The following is a 22176-nucleotide window of genomic DNA, read 5'->3' on the forward strand; positions in this document are numbered from 1 at the left end:
ACCAACACTTTTATTGAAAGAGTAAAACTAACCACTTAAGTGAGCCAAATGCTGCTTTAAGCACTTCACAAATACCAACAGACTAGTGCTCAAAGAGGGCACTCTTAAACTGTGCTACATCTCACCTTTCCAAATTCAACATATCAAAAACTGACGTTTTCTTTCTCTTTCCTGCTCCTTCGACTATATTCCTAGCTCAGCCCCATCATTTACCCAGCTTCCCCCACATCAAAAACTCCTGAAGTCATCCTCGGTGCAGTTCATCCTGTATGCCCACACTCAACTGGTCATACTCCTATGCAGCCTCCTTCCCCCTAACACCCTCCCTTTGAAACTCCTCAGTCTAGCACAATGAACTACTTCTTTCTCTATGCCAATGTATTTCCACAGAACACTAAGCATGTATATGAGCCATCCCTACCCAGAGAATGCACTGACCCTCTAGTCCTTCTCCATGAGCTGAGTGCACCTGCAGAGTCTGGGTGAGGTGCCTGCCACCCACCCTATGCATACTGCTTTACAGGAGTATACACTGTGTACTACTTTTGCTTCTTGATAAATCTTTCCCCCCTCTAGCATATGAGCAACATACAAAGATAAACAATGTCTTATTCACTTAAGTATTACAGTGCCTGGCACATGACACTCAGCAAATACCCAATAAACAAAAGACATTGTGACCCAGTCAGACACCTTAGGAACTTGCATTAATTCATTCAGGCAACCAGGATCCTCTTGATCATTTCTACTTTATCATATGTTTCAAGGTCCCACATGGGAGGCTTTACTACCTCTGTAGGTTGTAACCCCCAACCAACATAACTGATCAACCTATAAAAATGTCACTTAACCAAGTAGGGTTTATCTGCTTCTCATTTACACAATAAAAATGACACATCGAAAACATTTTTCAAGAAATTTATCTTAGCTGGGGATATAGCTCAGTGGTAGAATGCTTGCCTAGCATAAACAAAGGCCTGAGCTCAATCCCCAGGATTACAAACAAAAACAAAAATGAAACAAATTTTATCATGACATTGTAAAAACAACCAAACTCTAGCAGTTGTTTTCCAAATTTAAGGAGAATATAATAGGGAAGCCAACGACCTGAACAAGTCCAAAGTAAACATGAATGTCAATCACAATTTAATAGTTATGACAGGCCTCAAAAGATACTGGCCTGGCCAAAGCTTCTACCTTCTTCTAGAACTGAGTTTCAATGTCAACGAATGTCTCAGGGTATGATCAAGAGGGTTCTGACCTGAGAGCTGAATGGACTACTGGAAAGTGGGACCTAGTTGCAGGAAGTAGGTCACAGGAACATACAGTGTGTGCCATTCTGGCTTTTACTCCAGGAGGAATAAGCTTCCCCATGAATTCAAATGACATCAAGATTTGGCCTATGCTATGGATAAATAGCAAAAAGCATGTGACAGTTGTGGTATTCTGTGTTAAAATGCTTTAACCAGCTCAATAATTGCATGTATTCCTTTTCACATTTATAAGATTCCAAACTTAGATTAGAAATGAGAGTCTTCAGGATTTTTATGTCAAGGCCAAATATTTTCCAGAGCCCTGACTGAAGCTAGTTTCCAAAGCACAGCCCTGGGTTACAAAAGATCCTCATAAGGCATTCTCATAAACTCCCTGGACATGTTACAATGTGGTTTTCCAAATACAGGTTCTAAACATATTATTTCTATTGGTAATAAAACAAATCTAACCCATTTGATAGGAGGACCATAAACTCATTTGGATTAGACATGTGGCTGGTAACTATATTTTTAAGATTGTAATTTTGAGCCCTCTGGGCATAAAAAAGAATCTTGATCCCCAAAATATAAAGTTATTTTCATAGTTCAGGATGCCAGGCTTTGAGAACAAAGGAGTTACCACCTCTATTTTACCTCTTCACTCCATTTATAAGCAAGCTCAAAAACTGAAATTAAAAATGCTGAAAACTTGCCTTAGCCTTAAAAAAGATTGATTCCAACAACCCTCACACTCTTTCCCACATTTGCTTCTACTTTTCCCACTTCAACTCCACCCTTACATACAACATTGATTCTTCATTCTATATTATTGCTTCTCCCTTTCAGCAGAGCTGAGATGACATCCAATGTTCAAAACATCAATAACTGGAATTAAATAGGTACAGAGGACTCCAGGTGAGGCTCTGGATAAGCAGTATTCAAACAGAAGGAAAGAGCCTGACCCCAATTCACACAGTTACAACTGTGGATTCCCCAGACACATGAACACTCCTGGATAGTCAGGGTTGTGGTTAATGAGCTGTTAGCTTTTTCACAGTGCAGGCCTGACCAAGTACCTCAGAGAGTGTGGTCAGGCAATGTGAACCACAGTCTCAATAAATGGCTAAAGGATGCAGTAAACACCTAAGAACAAGAACAACCTGTTAACTCTCCCTAGATTTTTGCAGGGAGAAGGGAATCTTATTTCCCCACTTCTTCTTTCCCACCAACAACTTGAGTTGAGGCCAACTATTATCTCTAGTCTAGATTACTGTCTTATTCTCCAATGTCAATACCAATAGCATGTTTTAAAACACAGACCTGATAGGCTTACAATGACAATGGGCTCAAGAGAGCTTCCACCTTCTTTTGAACAAAGCCTCAGTGTCTGGATTAGTAACAGCCCCCTAACCAGTCTCACTATACTAAGTCTTGCCCTACTCACATTCTCAGTCCAGTTCATCCTTTATTCTGCAGCCACAGTAATCTCATTAAGATTTGGTAGATCTCTCCAAACCCAAGCCATTCCCCTTCTATGATCAAACCGTGTGAGCATCAAGCTGTACCCACCACATGCCCTCTCTCTCCTACTTCTTCCCTTAAGATATTTCTCCCTTTAGGACATTCTCTCCATACTCAGTTCGACACAGCATCTATTAGGTGATCAACAGTATCTGCTAAATAAGAAGGATGGAAGGGAGAGAAAGAAAATAAGGAAGTAATTAAAAGAAAAAAGTGAGAAAGATCAGAAACATGTTCCATGTTTTCACTGGTATTAACCTGTCATGTAAACCTTGTCATTTTAGAAAATTAACCAGGCATGGTAGTGCACACCTATAATCCCAGCAACTAGGGAGCCTGAGGCAGGAGGATCACAAGTGCAAAAAGCCAGCCTTGGCAACTTAGTGAGGATCTAAGCAACTTAGTGAGACCCTGTCTCAAAATTAAAAATAAAAAGGACTGGAGATGTGGCTCAGTAGTTAAGTGCCCCTGGTACCAAAGATATATAAGTAGATTGATGGCAATTGTTTCATTTTCCAATAATAACAACACACTGACCACTGCACAAAAGTATTCAACGGGAAGAAAGCCCAAAGACCACTCAGTGATAACCCAATATCAAGGAGGGAAGCTGAGTTTCACCCAAATTGTTTCTCTTAAAAAAAAAAAATCACAAACAACACAATATGTAAACCTGGAGATGTCCTGTCAATGGAAAAAAAAAAGTCAATATATTCCACAGTGCTCTGATTTCACTCACAGCCTACTGCTAAATGACCCACTTACTATGAAGTGAGTTGCAACAGCCTCACCATGTTAGTCAGCTGAATCTGTAAATGTGAAGTCCTAAGAGCAAAGTCAATGCCACCAGACAACTGGGCAACAGGAACACACTATTTTTATAGATGCTGTCATGCTTATGGCATGCACTGAGAACACAAGAACAGCCGACTCTAAAGTTGACTCAGATACTCCCTGAGAGTTTATTCACATCTTATTTTAATTTTTTTGTAGTGCTAGGGATTGAACTCAGGGTCTTGTACATGCTAGACAAGTGCTCTACCATTGAGCCACATCCCCAGTCCCTCTTTACCTTTTTAAAAACAAAAATGAATTTCTTTAACATAATGCAAATAATGCAAATTTTCTTTAAAAATGCTTTAATTACTTAAAAATTTTATCAAATTTACCATTTAAATAATTTATGTGCAACAGTTCTGAAGTTAAAATAACTAAGTAGTAAGATATTCCACTTAAAGAAGTCTATAAAAAGTAAAGACCAAAAGTCATGGGAATCCAAATTGAAAGGAAGCAGGGCCATTTGATGGACTCATTCATTTTACTGGTGAACAAGCTGAGACAAAAAGAAGTGATGTGATGTGCCAAAGGTCGCACAGCATGCTGGTAGGCAGCCTAGGTCATGAAGCTAGGTCTTTAGTTCCAATTTAGAATCTCTGAGAGTAAAATTTCTCCTTCACATAAATGAGAAAAAGGGGGGGGGGATATTTTTACAACCAAGACTGATTTCCCCTCTATATCAGTAGCCACACTGGATGCTGCCAACTCAGCTTCGTTCCAGTGCACCCACAGCTGGGAAATGGCAGCACAGGCACAGATCTGAGAGGGCATCCCCCAGTCATCCCTAACAGTCAATTAAGCCCCTTTTCACTGAAGCAGCTCAGTCTGTGTGTGTATAGAGCAGCTGATATGCAGGACATTCTCACATTTTCAGCGGAAGACACGTATCTCTCACATAAACTGGTTGTCAAGGTTCATAAACAATTTCCCCACCAAGCTAGGTGCAGTGGCATGCCTATAGCCCCAGATACTCAGAAGCCTGGGGAAGGAAAACAACTCAACACCCAGAGTTCAAGGTCAGCCTAGACAACATAGCAAGGCTGTGTTTTATTAAAATAAAATAAAATCCCCACTAGACTAGTCACAGCTCTGTTACTGACAGCCTCTTCCCCCTCAGAATTGCAGATTGGCTTCTGGCCTTATATTCTCTTCCTCTCCTATATCCGAGATACTCTCATTAATACCTTTGAAATGAACCCACAGTAAGGTGTAAATAATCAAAAGCAGCTTCAAGAATTGGCTCCTCCAACAGGTATTTCTGTTTGAACAAGTTGACAGTTTTAAGCCAACCTTGGAATTTGAGAAAGATGGTCAGCACACTGACTGACACATAGTAGGTGTTCACTAAATATTTGCTGAAGAAATTAGTGAGAGGAGGTAGGATGGGGGTTGGGGAGAAGCTGGCAGCTGACCCTGCTTATGCAGAATGCTTTATGACCAGAGGAAGCAAGAAGTGTACTGGAAAGTTTTGAAAACTCACAGAGCTCTTCTTTCAGAGGGTGACTACAGGTGTTTTATCTTTTCCACAGAAGAAGACAGTAATAGGATAAAGATTATAAAGCACTTCTCAGTCTCTTATGTCTACTCCACACACAAAACCCCATTTAATTCTCACAACAAGAAACTATCCAATTTTACAGATGTGAATAAGATGACCTGGGTTAAAATTAAGTATTCTTATGCCACCCCTCATCAGTGCTCTTTCCTCTATTTCACTAAACCTACAACGGTTTCCTACAACATTCTGGAAGGAGCTTTATCCATCAATGAACCACCTCATTCTACAGAAGCAGAACCAGACTTCTGGGAAACGCAACAGATGTAGAAATGATAGGCAGCCGATTGATCTTCTGTGCAGAACACAGAATCCTTATCAATTTAGAGCATAAGATACAAAAATGCTATTGAATGAAAATTCAATTCCTTCTTGCTTTTATTAAAATAAAAATTAAGATTATATTCTAGGGGGCTGGGGATATAGTTCATTTGGTACAGTACCTCACATGCACAAGGCCCTGGGTTCAATCCCCAGCACCACAAAGAGAGAGAGAGAGAGAGAGAGAGAGAGAGAGAGAGAGAGAGAGAGAGAGAGAGAGATTATATTCTACATGAAAAAGTTGAGATATTAATAAAAGGCCTGGAATAAAACAGGTGAAGCTTGAGATTCTTCTACCTCACTTGTCTCTTAACAATTATTTCAAATCTAACTGGGAAGAAAACTGGGGCATGTCTGTGGAGAGGGAGACTTGCGTTCAATTCCTGATTCCACCATTTACTAGTCCTGTGACTTCTCTAGGCCTCAATTTCCTTTCATGTAAAATGAGGATCATAGTACCTCCTCACTGGGCTCTCGACAGACTAAGACAACACATGTACGCGGCTCAGAACAGTGCTTGTCCCACAGTGAAGGGCGGTAACTAAGAAGGGACTATGACTGCTTACTCTTTGATTCTTAACATGTGACATTACAATTAGGGAAAATTGAATTCCATACTGAATTTGTCAACACATGCAAATATTTCTTAGTCAAGATGCTTGTGTCCAAGAACCATTTCTCCCAAAATGTTTTTAACTATTTTGGCAGAAATAAACGTAATCAACACATTTTAAGTGTCTGCTTCCAAGCTTCAAAAAAAAGTGTAAAATTGCTCCAAAAAAATATTTTGAACTGCAACGATGGCTCAAACATTTTGAAAATTCTGACTTGGTACAAACTGCCTGCAGGAGAGGAAAGATTTCAATAAAGGGTCAAGCCATGAGAAAGTTGGTAAAGATCAACTGCTAATGCTCTAAACTGATGACTACATTGAGCAAATTCTCTATTCCTTATTCAAACAGAGAGAAACCCCAACATAAAAATTACTACCTTTTTTGTAGAGGAAAGGGTTTAAAACTTCTTTTGTAGGTCCTTCATTTAATTTAAAAAACAGAAGCATTAGGAATACTGAAATGGACCTCAATTCTAAACTGTAATTTTAAAGCTAGATTTTAAAAAACTAGTTATGAAATCTAAATGACAAGAAACTAGTCAAAAATCAATGAATTCATTTGTATTTTTTCAAAAGAGATCAAATTGTTCAGATAGAAATAAACCAGTCAACTATACAATGAATTACCTTTGTCTTCCAAGATCTGTGGAGCAAAACTATCATATGAAAGGTAAACCATTTAAATTTTATCCAAGTCCTTGAATTCTCAATATGAATTCTATTGTCTAAGCTTCATATTTTCAGAGAAACAATAATGAATAAACATAATTCAGAGCAACTGAGTATTAATGCATTATTCTCTTCTAAGATAGTTAATAAAAATTTTTAAGTTTTTAATATAATAATAAAATAAAAATACTCAATTCTTCATTACTCAAAATACTGATGATATAATTTTTACAATATCCATACTCCTCATTTCTCATCTTTCTTTAGGTCACTGCACTATTAATTGGCAATTCACCAGAGAATGGAAAGAAACATGGAAGTAGCTTCCTTCTTTAATATGGTCATATGGTTTTGTGGGAAGTTAAGATTCATCACCATCTCAGAAACCTAATTTTTAGGAACCTAGGTTTACGGTCCTGGTCCTGTCATTTGTTCTGAACAAACAACAGGCTATAATGCACATGGCTGTTTTACTTAACTCTAAGTGCTCAGTTTGGGTTCAATATATAATCCATAATAAATTTCTGACACAGAAATACAGGAAGAGATGGAGAAAAGAAGTGAAATAAATGAACAAACAAAAAAGCTCATGCTTACATACTTGGGTTCATGAACATTTAAAGCTGAAAAAGATGTATGTGGGAAAAGGAGGTTCAGAGTTCAACTTGGTAGACAACTTGGGGCAAATCCATGCTCCATTACTTGCTAATTAAGTGAGCTGAGCAATTTATTTAACTTTCCTGAGCCTCAATTTCCTCATCCATAATGATAAATCTAAAAAAAAGAACCACTTCATAGGCCTGCTCTGGAAGATAAGTAATGTAATGGGGAAGTGACTAGTATATTACAGGTTTCAAAAAACACCATCAGTCATAGAATCATGATCTGGTCCAAAATCCTTCTCTAGAACTAGAGAAATGAACTGCTAAGTCACACTGCTTTCTGATAGCAAAGCTTAACTATAAAGAACTCAGATCACTTGCCTTGTAGGGCCATTATCCACTACTTATCAGAAAATCTACACTGAGAAGAAAATGAGAAAGCAAATGCTAAAAGGGAAAGCAGATTCTCAAAATTTTGTGTCATCATTACCCTAAGTACATGTTTAAGATATGAATGGTGCAAAAATACTTTGTGTACGATCAGTGTCTTTAAAAATTGTGCTCTATATGTGTAATATAGAATGAATTGCATTGTGCCATCATATATAACCAATTAGAATAAAAAAACAAATCAATAAAAAAACCAGATCTACATATGTATATGCCAACATATACAACACTCTCTTCCTGCCAGGAACTATTCCAATGAAGTGAAATCTGGGGTAGGATGTTTTCAATAAACATTTCAGATGATTCCCCTGCAAGGACTCTGGGTCCAAACTCGGAGAAGAAGAGCCATAGACTAAGAATAGCAAAAAGCTTTCCATCCCCACCTGTAGAGTTCCAGCCTGATCTACTATATTAGAATCACTGGGGATGACATAAATGCACCTATATGGTTTGCAATTAACTCAGATTATTCTTACATCTGCGCAGATTAGAGATTCCCTGGTCTATGAATAGATAATTCAACTATCTTTGCTGACATCAACCTGACAAGACTGGGAAGAGGCAGAATTTGTGAAATTTTTAAAAAAGGGGGGAAAAAAGAATGTTTTATGGAAAGAGCTCAAGGGAAAAAGTAGAAGACCCTGTCATAAGGTATGAAAAGTATGTATTATATAAACCAGGGAATCCCTGAGTCCAGCCCCAATGTCCCCAAAGATAATCTACCCTCTGTCACCTCTGTTTATGACATTCATCTTTCACAGACAAGCCTATAAACATCAAATCCTGCTCTGATCTCTTCTTAGCAATCTCCTTCAGAATTCTTCCCCCTAAGAGATAAGGCTTTGCTATGTTGCCCAAGCTGGGGGGCAGGTGTGATCCCACTAATGATCAGCACATGAGTTATGATCTGCTACATCTCTGAACTGGGCCAGTTCACCCCTCCTCATGCTGAATTTAGAACAGACACCCCATCAGCATAGAGCATTACAGTCCCAAATTCCTGGGCCCATGCAATCTTCCTACCTCAGTCTCCCATTAGCTGGGACTACTGTTACACCCAAGCAGAAATTCTTTTTTTTTTTTTTTTTGGTCCCTTTTTCAGTCTCCTGGTCAATGTCACCTCCTTAGATGTCTTTTTTAAAATTATTTTATTTGTTTTAATTAGTTACACATGTCAGTACAATGATCTTGACATATCATACATTTGAATCATATGGGGTATAATTTCTCATTTTTCTGAGTGTACACACTGCAGAATCATATTGGTCATACAGTCACGTATATATATACAGCAATAATAATGTCTATTTTATTCAAGCAGAAATTCTTTGACAATTAAATGAAACAGATGTCATGCTACCATTAACATAACTAATCCTATTTACTATAGTCCCTCAGGACTTATTTAATATCTGTGAGTTTCTATTTCTTCATTCTATATAAGAAGACCTATCAATTTGGCCTATTTCATACAGTTATTGGGATGATCCTAAGGCATAATGTGTCTGCTTTTAATTTTACCAATTAAAAGAAGCATACAAATCTAAGATACTCCCCTTTTTTTTTCTTATTTACTCACCTACTTATCCTAATACATATGTAGCATGCTTATGAGATTTATACTCATCTGGCATGCAAAGAAGGGGCAGCTGCTTGGCCTCAGAGCCCCAGAGCCTGGAGGGCCACTCTAGGTCAGCCTATTATAAGGATTTAAAGAGGAGGTACACTGGTCATCCATACTGAGATTGACTAATGTCACAGGACTCAAGAAGTTCAAGTCAGGTTAAGATGAGCTCAAAGAATTGTACATTATCCACTTGGAAATTAACTCACATGTCATCAAGCCCAACCAAGCATACAACTAAGAGGAAGAATGGATCAAATAGGGAAGACATAAAAAAGTATGTGAAAGGAATAAACGAGTGTTGGCTAACCATTTCTGGAACTGAACACTAATGAAGGAGTTGGGAGCTCTCAACTGAATCTAATTTTCCAGTGAAAAGTGTGGAATCCAATGTAAGATAAAAGAGTTCTGTGGAAAGTTCTAAGCAGAGACAATTAAGCAGAGTCAAACACCTCCAAGGAAACAGAAAGAATGCTCCAACAGCAACAGCTGAACTGTTGGGTCTGGCTGTTTGTATGCCACAGAATAGTCTTCATCTGCACTGCAGGGAAGTGAGATGTCAAACTCCTCAGATAAAATAATGACTCTCCCACTCAACTCTGACTTAGCAGAAGCCAGGCTTTGTTAAGTACCTCCAAATCAATGCTTAACAATTCTGATGGCAGGTTTATGACTTATTTTCACACAGATTTTCCTCAAGTTTCAAAATCACTGGTTACACAAATTACAAACATGAGCAACATCCTAGGCCTGAGGATAAGACTAAAAAAGGGAGATGGCGCTCATATACCACTTGGGAAACAGATTTTAAGAAATTGAAAAAAATGCACTACCAACTTGAAGCCAAATTATGCAAAAAGCAGTTGGAAAATGTGAAAGTAAACCAAACATTCATAAACATAACAGCCAAAAAAAAAAAATTCTTTTTGCACCAGCCTTTTTTCCAGACCTACACAGAGAATGACAGACTGGAGGCTTTCTATTTAAAATGCCACCACTGTAAAATGTAAACAGAAGTGATGACATAATAATGGCAAGGTGTGTGGTGTGTACAAACTGGGACACCTTCAGGAGAACTCACAGCCAAGGTCAAGGATGACTGTGTACACTAACCCTGATAACACCTCATTCTATCACTATGCAAATAAATGACTTCTGCCCAAAGATACAATGACCTGCCCAGGAATGTTGAAGGTTACAAATATCACTTACATCCAGATGTTTTGGTTAAAAGTTAAAGTTAGGAATCGCTTAAAGAAAAAGCTGTCAGCTCCCAACTGGTAATATAACAAAGGTGTTTGAGTAATGCACTTCCCAGACAAGTAAATAAGTGCAGATCCTATTACTTTTAAAGACAAGTAAAAACTCCAGAGAAGAAACTTGTATGGAACTTAAATATCAACGTCAGGAATAAAGATCTCAACTTCCTGGAAGTGTGTGTCATATTCAAATTTCTATCACATGTTGTCTTAATGATTTCTTATTTCTGATGGGAGCCAAGAAATAACTCATGTAAACAAAGAGGCAGAACAGATTTAAGCAATTTCATCTGTGCCCCCACCCCCAACATACATATAGAATTGGGAGCAATTTTCTGAATGTTTTTGTACATGAAACTGAGAAAGAACTGGAATTTGGCTTTTTAAATTTGTGGGACACTAAGTCAGTATTGACTGGTAACTGTACTACATAAACATATCCAAGCTACTGAACAATATCCAAACTATTGTCTTATCATGACTGCTTTCATTTTTCAATTTTTAATTAACATATAGTAATGGTATATGTTTATGGGGCACAGTGTGGCATTTCAATATCTGTGTACAATTTGTAATGATCAATTGGCATTTCTATCATCTTAGACATTTATTATTTCTCAGTTTGGGGGAATATTCAAAATCCCCTCTACTATTTTGAAATATTTGATTGTTATGACTATTCTGTCATTTAACTCTTAACTACCATGTAGCTAAGTTTCCACAGGCTAATCCGTAAGAAAAGTCAATGAACTAGAGAAATTTTTAAAAATGCATTCTCTTAAACCAGTGCTTTTCTAATTATTCCAACAATAAGTGTACAAAATATCAAAGTAAAACTTCAAAAAAGAATACTAATAACACCAAAAAAATCACAATAATCAAATATTTGTAAGGCTAGAATAAAATAGACCAAGAACTCTATAGCTTTCACATAACAAATTACAAAACCTCAGTCTAATGCAGGTAAGTGGAACACTTATTTACACCTTAAATTCAGGCTTCACATTACACTTACCTCATCTCCATATGTGTCCTTGGAAACAGAGGACATAATAGCACAGAGCGAATGGCATCTCCTTTTTGTGAACTGAACATGGTGTGTTGCACAAGGGCAAAATCTCTCAGTGCCTGGCCTGTCTTGAACACTGCTATAACTTTCTGAGGGAATTTCAGCAGACTCACTCTTTGCAAGTGATCTCTCTCTATCACAGTGAATGGAACTTAAGCTGGCTGCCTTTCGGACAGGAAAAACATCAGTTTTTCTCTGGAATGTTATTTCTCTTGTGTTGACATCATCTAAATGCTTCTTCCTCTTTGCACAATATGGAGTGCTGTCATTTTCTGAAAGCTCTTCATCCAGGGCACTTACGTATGCTTTTATTTCTCTGTCTTTAGCAGGAGACGTGTTCACTTGGTAAGACCCACTACTTGTAGCCCTCAGCAGAAGTTTCTGTTTCACACCATCAGCTGCAACCTCTGTCTTCTCTCGCTGAACACAGTCTTCTGGTGCAGGGCCAGAGGGAGCAGAGCCCTCTGGTTCCAGTCCTCTGGATAAAAGAGTTGGCTGTTTTCTTGAAAACTGAATGTCACACTTCTTGCCTTCATTTCTACTCTTTTGCTCGACCAACTCTGGGTTCCCTACAGCTTTCTGGCTCAGTTTTCTTCTGAAATATTTTCTTCCAGGAGGATATTTTTCAGGGCTCAAAGGAATTTTGGCAGGATCGAAATACTGTTCTTCTTTCTCGGCTCTTACACAGCCACAAACATTCCCCATTTGATCTGTAGATCACAGCTCCACAAAGCCACTCATTTCAAAATCCAGGCTTAGACCTTCTCCATGAAGTCCAGAGATTCTATTCTGACTTGTAATTCCTCACAGACTTTGTGACCATCCTCTTCAGCCTGAGGCCATTTTGCTTATGAAAAAGGCACACGCAAGAAATGCTGTGGCATCTTGCCCAGCCGGGTCCCTGTGTCTCATTAGACACCGTGGCTTATTTCTGGCCACCAATCCTCTTAGACCAACATTACTGCTCACTGCCAAATGACAACACTGATGAGCTTTCAAGGCAAACCCTTGATTCACTGCTAGAGAGGATTATGACCCTCACATTAACTCTCAGCTTTCTGTAATGCAGACACGCTAACAAAGTTTGCATTAACCTTTGAAACTACTGGTGGTTCAACCAATCAGAGAGCAAACAGAAAGCAAATACCAGTCAGGAGAGATTTAGCAAAGTGCTTTTCAAATTCAGTTTCAAATAGTCTCTACTATTTACAATAAAACCCTTTTTCCTTAAAAAACACCAACTAATTCTGGTACTTTCACACAAACAAGCTCAAAAAATCCCAAATTACATTAAAGACTCTTATTCAAAACAGCACATAAAAATCTGATTCAATAATTAGCCCAAGAAGAAATAATAATACTGAATAAAATTTTAAAAAATTCTTTCTAAAATAAATCTTTTAATATAGTTTGAAATATTTTCCAAATAACATACAGTTCCAAGCCATGGCCATTATCTGATCATTAAAACTTTCATATGAGCAGATCAATGAATGATAGGATTTAAAGCAGGGAAACTTAGCCAAAGGAAACATCTGTGCATTGTTATACATGAGTAAAGGCAGTTAAACTTTATATGTAACCTTCATACTTGTACTCTAGTTAAATATTATACAGATCAGTAGGGACCTGCTGGAAAAATAATAAATTAGAATGGAACCTGATTATCTCAGGTGTGCATATTTCTAACACTGAGTCACAGATATGATACAAAAGAAACTAGCATAGCATAAAATGCACTTAACACATAGGCAAACATCATTTGACTATAAAAAAATTAAATCAGAAGATAGAACTCACTGTATTTCACTGAGTAAGAATATTCAATTAATCATCAATAATGTTGCAGATATTTGTTAGTAATAGACACCTCACTGTATTATTTTCCTGTATCATTTAAAGTAGAAATTAGGGCTCGGGTTGTGGCTCAGTGGTAGAGCATTCGCCTAGCACTTGCGAGGCCCTGGGTTTGATCCTCAGCACCACATAAAAATAAATAAAGGTATTGTGTCCAACTACAACTAAAAAATAAATATTAAAAAATAAAATAAAATAGAAATTAACATTCTCCAGTGGCAAAAACTGAAGACAATGGCAAAAGTAATGTCTTGGGATTGTCAGGTTATTGTTCATTTGATTTTAAATTTCTTCAAAGGCAACAGAACATTACTCAAAAGTATTTAAATGGGTGATGTTGGGATTCCTACTAACACGCTGGAGAGGCAACCTGTGATTTCAGTCCCCACCACCCTTCCCTCCAGCCCTGCCAAACTAAGCAACTGTCCATTTCCTCACCACATGCACCGTTTCCTCTCCCAGCAATAGCTCAACTTTAGTATCTGCCTGAGTTGGCACCATCTTGCAAAGCCTATCTCTACTAGCTATAAAAATTTCCTTTATTTTCTAATCCTTCCTAATCCTATCACAATGCTCTCTTCCTATACCTCTTTATTTCTATTTTTGTGGCCAATAGATTCATCACCCTTGATTATGATTAATTATGAACATTCTCCTAATAGACAAGACAATGTACTTAATTACCTTAATATTTCTGGACTGAGCATATGGTGACTAATGGTATAGGATTAGTGAAATGATAATGCCTCCCTGCAAAATGCCTCCCTGGAACACAGATTCAATGAGTCATGCCCATAGCAAATATTTTTAAAATAAATAAATTGGTCTTCTGAAATTACTTCCCTACTTATGTAAGGTACAGAGAGGGGAAAAAGGCTCAGTCACTCTGAGTGAGGAATGATTACCACTGTTATAAATAGCTTTATATCTTGGGATACCAGAAAACAGTTCTAATTTTCAGTTATGACAGTACTAAGAAAAGTTTTTTCATTTAAATAAGAAGAAACATTTTCATTTTTACCAAAATATAGATAGGTTCCATTTTCAATAAACCTTGTTCTAACTTTAAAATATCGATATTAATGTCTTGTAATTTAGGTCCTACAATACATTGGATTCCACAGGAACATATCAGAAGGAAATCTTCTTCTGATATTTCTTCTAACTAAACCTTCTCTTCCCTCTTGCCCATACTAAGTAAGCACTCTACCACTGAACTACACCCACGTTGTCCCAAAGAGCTTCCTTAATATGTAATTCTTCTTGAAGGATCTTTTGCTTCAAATTTCCTCAAACTTAGGGTCTAAATCCACTGCTTCTAATTCCCAGCCACATCCTCACGTATCTTTTTATTATTTTCTAATGTCTGCTCCCAACAGCATGGGAAGTGTTTTCTCCAAGATCTCCCAAATCTTCCTTACAGACAAACTATTAACCTGCACACTGATATAATCTTCTCATGGTCTCTAGCAACATTTCTTACTGTTCATCACTCTTCCATACTTGAAATTTTCTTCTCTTGGTTTTATCAATTCATCTTTCTGTTGCTTCATACACCTCTCTATATATTCCTTTCTATTTCCTCAGTAGCATCTTTTCCTGCACCTGTGAAAAGATCTTCAGATCTTCTCCATCTGTGCTCTTCTCTTGGGTCTTCTAAAGATCCTTTCTCTGTGGTCACTTCAACAACAAGCTGTATACCAATAACTCCCAAGATTATTAACACCTGTACCTCTGACTTCTCAGCTCTGTTCTGCTCACCTGCCTCCAAATACCCTATGAACAAACAGGACATCCCACCTGCCATGAAACCCACTCAGAAGGACAGTAGTTGTCCACCACCCCCTGGCCTTCACCCCCATGTCTTTTGTAGTCTACTGTTTTCTGATCTCTCAGGCTAGAGCTGAATCATCCAGTACTAAAACTCTTCTCCATCCTCTATGCCTTGTGGTCAAGTCCCTTTTTTCCTTCTTAAAAATCTGTCATCTTTTTCCAGCTCTGTGGTGCATGCCTATAACCCCAACTACTCAGCTGAGGCAGGAGGATTACAGATTTGAGGACAGACCTGGCAACTTAGTGAGACCATCTCAAAATAAAAATAAAAAAGAGCTGGAGATATGGTTCAGTGGCAGAGAGCTTGCTTAGCATATGCAAGGTCCTAGGTTCAACAACAGTACCATCACCATCACCATTACCACCAAAAAACCCTCATCTCTTGCACTGAGTTTCCCATCCTCCCCTGAGCCATGACCTTTATCACTACTGTCTGAGAACACCACCTCAGCTTCTCACTTATCTCCTGACTATGGACTCTGCTCATTTCCATCTATTTTACAAAGAAATAATAAATTCTGTCTTTTAAAACACAAATTTCCAAGCTCAGAGTGATTAAGTAATTTTCCCAATGCTATCACAGCAAGAAATAAAAAATTCAACAACAAAACTTAATTCTCCCTTCTTTTAAAGCCTGAGTGCTTTCTACTACTACTCCAGAGCAATCTTTATTCTGGTGTCCAAAATTCAGACACAGCCTGCCTCACCAGTTGGATGGTGAAGAGATTGGCTCCCTCCTGTGACAGGCCTCCAACTCTGCCATCTGGTTTTTTCTTCTTCTTCTTCTTCTTCTTATTCTTATACTAATTACTTACACACAACAGTAGAATGGATTTTGACACATCATACATAAATGGAGTATAACTCCTCTTTCTTCTGGTTGTATATGATGTAGAGTTACACAGGTCATGTAATCATATATGCACATAGGGTAATAATGTCCGATTCATTCTACTATCATTCCTACTTCCATACCCCCTCCCCTCCCTTCACTCTCCTCTATCTAATCCAAACTACCTCTCTTTTTCCCTAGCCCCGCCGCTTTTGTGAATTAGCATCTGCATAGTAGAGAAAACATTTGATCTTTGATTCTTTCAGATTGACTTATTTTGTTTATTATGATATTCTCCAGCTCCATCCATTTACCTGCAAATGACATAATTTCATTCTTCTTTATGACTGAGTAATATTCCATTGTTTATATATACCATATTACCTTTATTCATTCATCTGCTGAAAGACACCTAGGTTGGTTCCACAGTTTAGCTATTGTGAATTGAGCTGCCATGAATACTGATGTGGCTGCATCATTATAATACACTGATTTTAAGTCCTTTGGGTATAAACTTAGGAGTGGGATTATTGTGTCAAATAGTAGTTCCATTCCAAGTTTTCTGAGGGATCTCCATACTTCTCTCCATAGTGATTACACCAATTTGCAATCCTACCAGCAAGGTACGAGTACACTTTTGCCCCCACACCCTCACCGATATTTATTGTTGCTTATATTCTTGATAACATTCTGACTGGAGTGAGATGGAATCTCAATGTAGTTTTGATTTAAATTTCTTTAATTGCTAGAGATGTTGAACATTTTTTTGTATATATTTGTTTATCAACTATATTTCTTCTTCTGTAAAGTATCTGATCATTTCCTTAGCCCACTTATTGATTGGGCTATTTGTTTATTTTGGTGTTACGTTTTTAGTTCTTTAAATATCCTAGAGATGAATGCTCTATCTGAAGTGCATGTGGTAAAGATTTTCTCCCATTCTGGAGGCTCTCTCTTCACATTGATTTGTTTCCTTTGCTGTGAAGAAGGATTTTAGTATGAAAGATCCCATTTATTGATTCTTGATTTTACTTCTTGAGCTGTAGGAGACTTGTTAAGGAAGTTATTTCCCAAGCCAACATGGTGGAGACTTGGGCCTATATTTTTTTCTATTAGGCACAGGGCCTCTGTTCTAGTACCTAAGTCCTTGATCCACTCTGAGTTGAATTTTGTGCAGGGTGAGGGATCCATATGGGGTTCTTCAAGTTTTGAGCCTTCTAAAAATGTAGGGACAGGGCTGGAATTGTGGCTTAATGGTAGAGTGCTTGCTTGGCACGTGTGAGGCACTGGGTTCAATTCTCAGCACCACATATAAGTAAATTAAAAAAAAAAAAAACTCACAAAAGTCCATTGACCACTCTAAAAAAACAATGCAGGGACCCTGATCCACTTAGAAATAATGAAAGGTTCTCTGAGAAAGCTACTGAGGAACTGCACAGGAATTCAACTTTTGGGCCAGTTCTACTTAGACTTTACCCAATTCTGTTATAAGATCTGGTTATGGGCTCCATATCTAAATCCTGGCCTTATTTTTGTGCTTCATACCCGTATCCCTAAGGATGGGGCCCTCCAGTAATGATTTCAATAGTGACACTGACTGGACATTCACCTACGTTAGCCTCCCTACAGTTTAGCTAGCACCTTTCCTCCTCTTATATCTCCTCCAACGCCGTTTAGGTCCATAATCCACCTGAAATCTCCTCCCCAAAGCTCTCCATTATCTGTCATATCTCTCCCATTTCCAAATGGCCCATTCCCCTCAAATATTACATTTCAGTCAATTTTTTTAAGCCTAATTCCTCTCAAGATTTGATTGAGAACACCAATTCCTTTCTGGAGCTAGAAAACTATCTATCTTAACTTCAAGGTTCAACTGCACAGTAATCAGTAAGAGGCAAAGCATGCCTACTACAGGATGGGTTCTGTGCACACAGAACATTTCATGAGCAGACACTAGGCACAAAACAATACAGTCAGATCTCTTTAGGATAATTCTACTGCCATCTAGTGTATCTCAAAGGAACAACAATTTATTTTTAATAAGGATAAAAATTATTCCAAATAAGGATTACCTTATAAAATCTCTAAAATAGATAACATTGTCAAAATGAAAAAAAAATATGTCTGCATTCAAGAACGAAACTCTGTGCCTTCCAAATCTATGATTACAAGCACAGTCCTTAAGTCCTTAAAACTACATTCAAGCTCATGGAGAATAGGAAATGTGAAGCCAGGTTCACAGTGTTACTTGAAAGAACAATTTAAATATATTGTTTAAGAAAATAAGTCCCAAATTGATTTTTCTTTCATAGGAAATAAAAATCCTGTCATAAGAACTACCTTAAAATTAGCCATAAACGACTTAAGAAATGATATCTAAGAAAAAGTGGACTTACCTGAAAGTGCAAAATTATTGTCCATATTAATCCCAAAGTCAATTTGGGATTTCCGTCTGTTATGTCATCATTTCTAATATTCACTAATTTCACCTGTTTCATATATGGAAAAGAGAAAACTGTTATTAAACCAGTTATCTTTACCTACAGAAAAGCAATCCTTCAATATGCAAATACAGTAATCACCAAAATACTGGTTTACTGTTACCTTATTTTTGAGGGGCAGAGGAGGGGTATTAGGGACTGTACCCAGGGCCTCCTGCACTCCAGGCAAGTACTCTAGCACTGAGCTACATCTCCAACCCTCAGTTATTTTAATATAGCAAAGTACAGGGTAAACACAAAGGCAACATGGGTGTTATTGTGGTTTTGTCTTCTAAAGCAAGTACTAAAAGCATCTACTTGTCAAAAATACAACTGTAATCAGGAAGGCCTAAGTGTCTGCAATTTTAAAATTAGAAATAATTTTTCTTTCAAAATAGGTTTTTCATCCTATCATTAGATAGGAAATTGTTCTGATCCATAAAATAATTTTAACAATGTCTCACACTTCCATCACAAATGATTTAAAAAATAGCAGTATTTTTCTATCAATCTATCATAAATTAGTATATGTCATTGAGCATTTGGAAGACTGTTCAAATTAAAAAATAGTATAATACTCAGACTAAAGCTTATCAACTGCTAAACTAGGTATTCAGGTAAATTAATGTAACGATAATATCTAACATTTACTTCCTAGACAAAAGAGTCAAATATCATGTATTAATTACCAAGAATTATATAACATAATATCTAACATTTTACTTACTGGAAAAATACTACCACAAATATTTCAGGCAAGAGTGCATAAGTAACCATTAATACTTTGGAAAAGTAACCATTAATACTTTGGAAATTTCCACTAGAATGCAGAATAATGAGGCAAAAGTAGTAATATTTAAAACAGTTAAGCATTAAGTATTTACTAGCATTTAATAACTAAAAGAATTTAAATATGCACAATAAGCTAAATAAAGGAATTATAAAATCCAGTGTTCCCCTCTCCCCTTTTCCTTACTTCCTTTTTTTACCCACTCCTCTAAAAACTGTTGCCACCCAATTTCTCGTTATTTTCATTAATTTTCAACTCTCCTGCCTTTTTCTCTTGTACTTGAAAGACTTATGCTACTACAATACAAAATGCTACCTAATAAAGATCACATCCAACACTCTTTTCCAGAAACCTCAAGCTAGTTGAAGATTGCTGTCAGGAATGTTATTTAAGTTTTAATCACTCATAAACTACCTAACATTATTACTATGGTTTGAATATATACAATTCCAAAATTCAGAGGCTGCCTCTGTGATGAGGTTGAAAGGTGGACCTTTAAGAGATAATTATGGGGCTGGGGATGTAGCTCACTGTAGAGCACTTGCCAGGGCTGAGGCCTTGGGTTCCATCCCCAGCACCATGGAAAAGAGAAAAGAGAAAAAACATTAATGAATTATGTCATGAGGGCTCCTCCTCTCATGAATGTGATGAGATGCCCTTACATAAAGAGGCTTGATGAGGGACTGAGTTTGCTTTTTCACCTTCCTGTCCCTTGTCCCTTCTGATATGTGAAGACACAGGGGTCCTCTCCTCCAGAGAAAGCAGTCCTCACCAGACACCAAATGGTGGTGCCTTGATCTTGGACTTCCAGATTCCAAAATATATGAGAAATAAATTTCTGTTCTTTATGAAATACTCACTCTCAGGTATTCTAGTACAGCAGAATAAAATGGACCAAGGTAATTATCAACTTATAAAAAATAAAATATTGCCTAATCACTATTAAGTACTATGAATGCTTATACTGAGTTTTAGAAAGTATGATATAAAATGTTTTAATAAAATGAAGTGTTTTTATATACTAAGGGTAAAAAATAAAATGTTGTTTCCCCAGTACCAAGTACTGTTCATAGGCATACTTAACATTCCATTGCTACTAAAATGTCATTAACTGCCTAGGCAAATGCATTCCAATTCAAACAGAGAAAATCAGTTGCTCTCATTCAGATGAAAATGTAGCCACTTATAATTCCTTCTGAGTTTATACCTAATATTAACTTCCTTTTCTTCAGAACAAATGTTTAAAAACACTTTAAAATATTTGCCTCACCAAAGCACAGCTTCATTATTATAATTCATAGTCATGTTTAACCTTTTTCTTCCCTGACATGTTTTATGTAGATTTACTTAATCACATATGTTTATATAATTAGAGTCTGAAAACCTTCATACCTGGCGTCTTTTCAAATAGTCAAGTGCAATTTGTACATTCTGTAGCCTGTGGAAACGCATCCGACCTTTTTCTCTGGGCTAAGAACAGAAAAATGTAGGTATAAAAAGCACTGTAGTTTCTGATACCACTGCCCATGCTAATTTCATTAGACTTTCCACTCATCTGAATATATTAAAACAATATTTAAGTAAGCCCGTAAAATTTTTTAAAAAAGCTTTTAATTTCTTCATATTATCTGGGACTGAATGTAAACTACTAGGGACTTTTTCTTAATGCATTTTAAATTTAATACTTCATTCCAAAAGTTTTATCTAAACAAAAGTTAAAAGAGAAAATGCCATAGAAATATATTTTAATGTTCACTAACAGAATATTCCTAGCCCACAGATATTTAACTGTGGATGCACAAAAATAATTAAATATCATTCCCCATTTTGCCTTCTTAATAAACACTGACTGTTAGCAGGAGGGTTTTTATAATTATTGTATATATGGGATGTTAATGAAAATGAGGTAACATAGCATGCAGTTAGTATAAAAATCACCAAGTAGAAAGGAAGATTGACTTAGTATGACAGAGGAAGAAAAAAACGCAATTAAAATCACATAATATATTTCCTCTTTATTTTATTTTAGCTTTTTCACAAAACTGGACTGACTCTATGATAATGAGAAAGGACTCCACTAGTTTTACACTGCATGGGAATGGACAGGATTACTTTCTCAGTCTAAGGAAAAGTGACAAACCATCATTCTTTTCCTTAACACTGTTTCCCTTAAGAAACGATACAAGTGAGCAGAAGGAAAACATAAGGAAACAGAGCTGAGAAATGTTTAACGAAAATACAAAGAATGGAGCAGGAATCTGTCACATAAAATCTTCCCAAGGGAAAAACAAAAAAGGCAAAACTGACAGCTTAGCTTCTTAAATATGAATAGGTTACTGAAGCCAAAGGTTCCATAATAAAACAAACAGCAGACCACAGAAGGGAAATAAGTTCTGCATAACCATTGGAAAATATGTTGATAAATTCACCCCTGGAATCCAACAAAAGCACAATCTCCAAGGAAATCAGGGGCCACCTGGGATGGAGATGACAAAAGAAGCACATCTGCCTTGCCGAGGTGGGTCAATGTTAGCTGTGTGTCATGGAGATTCAACAGCTCTGTGGGTTTGGTTAGGATGCTAGATTTTAAAACCTTCCTGTCTTTAAATAT

General features: G+C 37.1%; 1 protein-coding gene across 12 annotated transcripts in view; it reads right to left on the reverse strand.

Annotated features, from left to right (window-relative positions):
- The window catches only part of DST (dystonin), a 435613-nt gene that overhangs the window by 200642 nt on the left and 212795 nt on the right, over positions 1-22176 (reverse strand). For 11 of the 12 annotated variants that reach the window (XM_081294333.1, XM_081294339.1, XM_081294338.1 and 8 more), the window contains 2 exons: positions 20958-21035; positions 18692-18784 (listed from right to left, as the gene is read on the reverse strand). In XM_081294333.1, the coding sequence (XP_081150459.1) occupies positions 18692-18784; positions 20958-21035 (171 nt within the window). Of the gene's footprint in view, positions 1-11719; positions 12622-18691; positions 18785-20957; positions 21036-22176 lie in introns of those variants that run through there. The other variant, XM_081294340.1, reaches the window with a different exon arrangement.

Source organism: Spermophilus citellus (genome assembly GCF_964194105.1).
Source record: "Spermophilus citellus genome assembly, chromosome: 5".
NCBI lineage: Eukaryota > Metazoa > Chordata > Mammalia > Rodentia > Sciuridae > Spermophilus > Spermophilus citellus.